The following is a 4,219-nucleotide window of genomic DNA, read 5'->3' as shown; positions in this document are numbered from 1 at the left end:
ATTTTCAAGCAATTTATGTTGTTACCAAATAACACCGGCACTCAGTACTGTTTGTGTGCTTCAGGGAAATTCCATTTTATTATTTCTTCTTATCATTTAGGGCTTGGTAAAATTAAGCTTTCAAGCAGGAAACTGGGCTTCTACCTGGTAATTTGTCACCCTCACTCTGCTTTCCCAAGACTGGGACAGATCTCAGCTGTGAGCTGGTGTACTCTGCCTCAGTTCAAAGTCCACCCCCAGAGACAACATCCTGATGAGATTCGGAAGGGAGGGTCCCTGACAGTGCTTCCTGAGATGTGCTGTGCTCTGTTCTTGCACTTTCTAAATAAACTGTGGGAAACTTGCTCAGAAGTAATTCTGTGACCCATTCTTTTCCTTAGGCTTTGTGGAAGGGAAGTAAACAACGGAAGAAATATATGTCCAGGCGGCAAACCTTCATGAGTAATATCGATTCTGTCGTGAAGGTAAATATCCTTTCCTCCCATATCAAGTTCTTGGCTTAAACTTTCCCCTCATTTTGTTTTGATTCCAGAAGACAGAGCTGTGGAAAGAATATGTGTGAGCCTTGAAGTCAGTCCTGGGGTTTGAATCCCAACTCCACTACTCACTTAGCTAGTCATCTTTAAGCTGATCATCTTTAAGCATCTTTAAGCAAGTCAACTAAACCACTTTAATTGGCTCAGGTCCTTTATGTGGTTATGAGAATCAATAAATGCTCTTTGTCTGGAAAGCCCAAACTGAATACTTAAATCCTTGGGGGAACCCATCTTTGCTTCATGTTTCTCATCACATTTGTTAATAATATTTAGAATGATCAAATGTAACAGCACAAAACCTTAGTTGTAAGCGCAAATGTAAAACCAGTGACAAGAGGAAATAGAGCTTGAGGAGCTATATTTGGATGCTGAGCTAGTCTAACCCAGCTTTCCACCCAAGTGGATAGCTCTCAGGTGAGAGAAAGAAAAGTCAGTGTGGTTCCTATTCTCTGGAAGTCAAAGGACTATACAAGAATAAACATGTAGAAGACTTGGAAATCCAGATGAGAGCTGGAATAGTGAGGCTGGAGAGAAATTGGAATCAGATGAGATCAGTTTAAAAGACCTTTTAAACTTTGAAGGCAGAAAATGACATGGTCTAGATCCATTGTACATTAGCTCTTTAATGATATAATGTCCTGTCCTCATATGGAACACGTCTAGTCTCTCAGAAAACAGTTGGTAGCAGTTGGTCTCTGTTGAAACCTCTTTAGATGTTTTCCTGTAAAAACCTAAATGATACTGGATGCATTTAAAAGATGATGGAAGAAACTCTAGAGTTAATTTGATTTCCTAAATCATTGCAACTCTCAGCAAAATGCCTTGCTCTCTTGGATTTTATTCATTGAGATTAAAACAAAATACTCATAGTACAAAGCTACATTACCTTCCTCATCTCTCCTACTAAGACAGTGAGATTAAGGATAACATGCAAAGTGTTTTCAACCCCTTAAGAGAAAACAATGAAAGAAGTGGGAGATGAAGAGTAGGCTTTAGATATTTATTATTTAGTGGTCTGCTAATTTTTATTTTTTATCAAATAAAATATTATTTTCAGAAAGACAACATGAAATTGTATTAAGGGTTGTTTGGTGATTGCCTTGATTTCTCTGTTTAACTTATTTTTAGATTCAGTCCTTGTTCCGAATGCTCGCAGCAAGAAAGAACTACCTTTCACGACTGCAGTATTTCAGAGATCATGTAAGAGAAATGACATGTGGGGTTTTAACCGGACTGAGAATGAGTACATGAATGCTTTGTTGAATGTTGTTAGCATTGAATGATTTTTATTAAATGGTGGAAATGAACACTGGAAAAAAATAGATCCTAGAACTCAGTGTGATCCTATTTGGAGGCTTACTTTTTTATTCAGAAATCAGCTCAAGCGAGAGAGACTTCACTGGTCAGTACTGGAAGGGAAGTGGGTGAGAGGAAAACAGCGTGGGGTAGTAACACCAAAGAGAAGATTCTGGAGAGTGTGTTCCAACACTGCGTGTGCAGTTTTTCTAACTGCGAACTTAGTAATTTAATAGAAGCACGCAGGGCCGGCCCAGTGGCACACTGCTACAGTGCGCCGCTTGGGAAGCGCGGTGGCGCTCCCGCCAAGGGTTCGGATCCCACATACAGACCGGCCGCTCACTGGCTGAGCGAGGTGCGGGGGCAACGCCGGGGGTTGCGATCCCGTTGCCGGTCCCGGTCCGGTGCGGGCGCGACACTGAGGGTTGCGATCTGTTGCCGGTCACGAAAAAAAGACAAAAAGGAAAAAAAAAAAAAAATAGAAGCACGCAGGAGGAAATTTTTTCACTCTTTAAAGCATAGATATATGAACATAAATTGGATCATCTAAGTTCTGTGCTAAAATTCTTTTCCCTTTTTAAATCTCTTAATTTAAACAGCCCCCATTCAGTCATGTGTATACTTTTTAGCTGATTTATCTGACCCCCTTTTCAAAGAAGATGGAAAAATAAATGTTAAATACACCACATCTAAGCACTGTCAGTTCTAAATAGTGTCAGTTCTTAAATGTTCTAAATTCTGAAATAGTGGAGTAGATGGGATCTGGGAGGTCATGACTGTGTCTCTATCTTTTGCAGAAAAATGAAATTGTGAAAATACAGTCACTGTTGAGAGCAAACAAAGCTAGAGATAACTACAAGATATTGGGTAAGTGGGAACATTCTGAGCAAAGTGTGGAGTCCTCACAAACCAGGCAAAGACAAGCCATTTCNATATTGTCATTTTTTTGAGGAAATAAGAAACTGTTTAGTAATTTTCCTAGCACAGTGCTTAGTAAGTAGTTTAGCCACACCTTCTGTTGTTTAAAGTTTATTTGAATTAAGGAATGAAGTATATGGCTCAAGAAAGATATTCCCTGGTACTTGTGAAGGAAAAGCCTAGGGAAACTTTGAAGACCACGTTCTGCCTCCAGCCTGCAGAATCTGCTGGACAATACCTTATTCCTGTAGATTCCAGAATTTCGTATGCAAATTTAGTAAGGAAAGTTGGGCCAATCTTTTCAATGCCACAGTGTCTCTACTTTTGAATTAATGAGGTTTGTCTTTCAGTTGGTAGATATCTTTAAGTTTTTTACAAGACGGCTGAAAAGCAGTTTGTTTTCTGACCCCTAACACAAATACAGGTTTGCTACTACTGCCTTTGCATGAAAGATGATTTAAGAGTAAATTTTCCAAATGAACACAAGCTGATTTTAATTTCATTCTAGGTAATATGTTTTTGTGGGTAGTTGTGGTGATGTTTTTCCTTTGTTTATGTTTTTTGTATTACAAAGACTAAAGAAATTACAATTTTAAAATCTATGTGATTTTATTTTAGGGCATAGAAGGTAGATAGGAAACACGTAAGTCAGATCTAAGCTTCTCTGGGCTTCAGCAAATTGGCTACTATTGTGGTCACTGAAATGTTTCATTTCTTTCTCAGTTTAGCATCTTCATAAAACTAGGGTTTTTCAAGTTTTTGACCTGAAAAAGATTATTCTTCTGAGTTTGTCATCATCATTTTCCCTGTTTATCTCTGGAAGGGCACTGATGCAGTCAAGCTTGGAAATTGCTAGAACTGTGAATTGGCCCTTTGTGGGTGCTGACCATGAAGTTGTGTGATTTCCTGAAATTAAAATACCACAAAGTGTCTCTCAGATGAAAATGTCCAAAAGCCTAGTGTCGACGGACTAAATATCCAATTTGAGCCATAACAGTTGGTAAAGCTAAAATATTTAGTTGTTTCTAACAGGCCTATTAGTACATGCTCACATACATACACAATCCTGAGGAGCAGGGGGGAGGCAGCCCTCAACTTTGGACCCGGTGGGGTGTCTCATGTTCTCTCAACTTAGCCACATGAGTGAGCTCTGAAGCATAGCTCAGGCTTTTCCTGAAATGGTTGTCATCGGCAGCGTCTTTGCTAGAAATGGAAGGAAAGTAAATTCACGTGTGCTTCAGTGTTGAGAAATGAAGGGTCCCATGATCCAGGTAACAACAGTAAAGACCATCAAAACTGGCAAAATAGTAATATAGATGACTCCAGATTTGGTCATCCATGCTGGGTTCATGCTTGTGTGTGTTTGTGTTGTTGGTTTAACTCTTGTTATTCCTTGGGTGTCAAAACACCACAGAACGAAGCTGGAAGTAACAGGAAGACTGATTGGGCCCTAGATGTAAAGGAGGAGA

General features: G+C 39.4%; 1 protein-coding gene across 1 annotated transcript in view; it reads left to right on the top strand.

Annotated features, from left to right (window-relative positions):
- Positions 1-380: 380 nt before the first annotated feature.
- LOC103582680 (ras GTPase-activating-like protein IQGAP2) overlaps positions 381-4,219 on the top strand; it is a gene marked incomplete at both ends in the record, with an annotated part of 5,327 nt that continues 1,488 nt past the window's right edge. Inside the window, 3 exons of the mRNA XM_008564206.1 lie at positions 381-464; positions 1,665-1,736; positions 2,630-2,699. Coding sequence (XP_008562428.1) covers positions 381-464; positions 1,665-1,736; positions 2,630-2,699 — 226 coding nt within the window. The remainder of the gene's footprint in view (positions 465-1,664; positions 1,737-2,629; positions 2,700-4,219) is intronic.

Source organism: Galeopterus variegatus, unplaced genomic scaffold, assembly GCF_000696425.1.
Source record: "Galeopterus variegatus unplaced genomic scaffold, G_variegatus-3.0.2 Scaffold17321, whole genome shotgun sequence".
In the NCBI taxonomy this organism is placed as follows: domain Eukaryota; kingdom Metazoa; phylum Chordata; class Mammalia; order Dermoptera; family Cynocephalidae; genus Galeopterus; species Galeopterus variegatus.
Note: the sequence above shows the minus strand (reverse complement) of the source record. Positions and strands in the feature narration are given on the sequence as shown.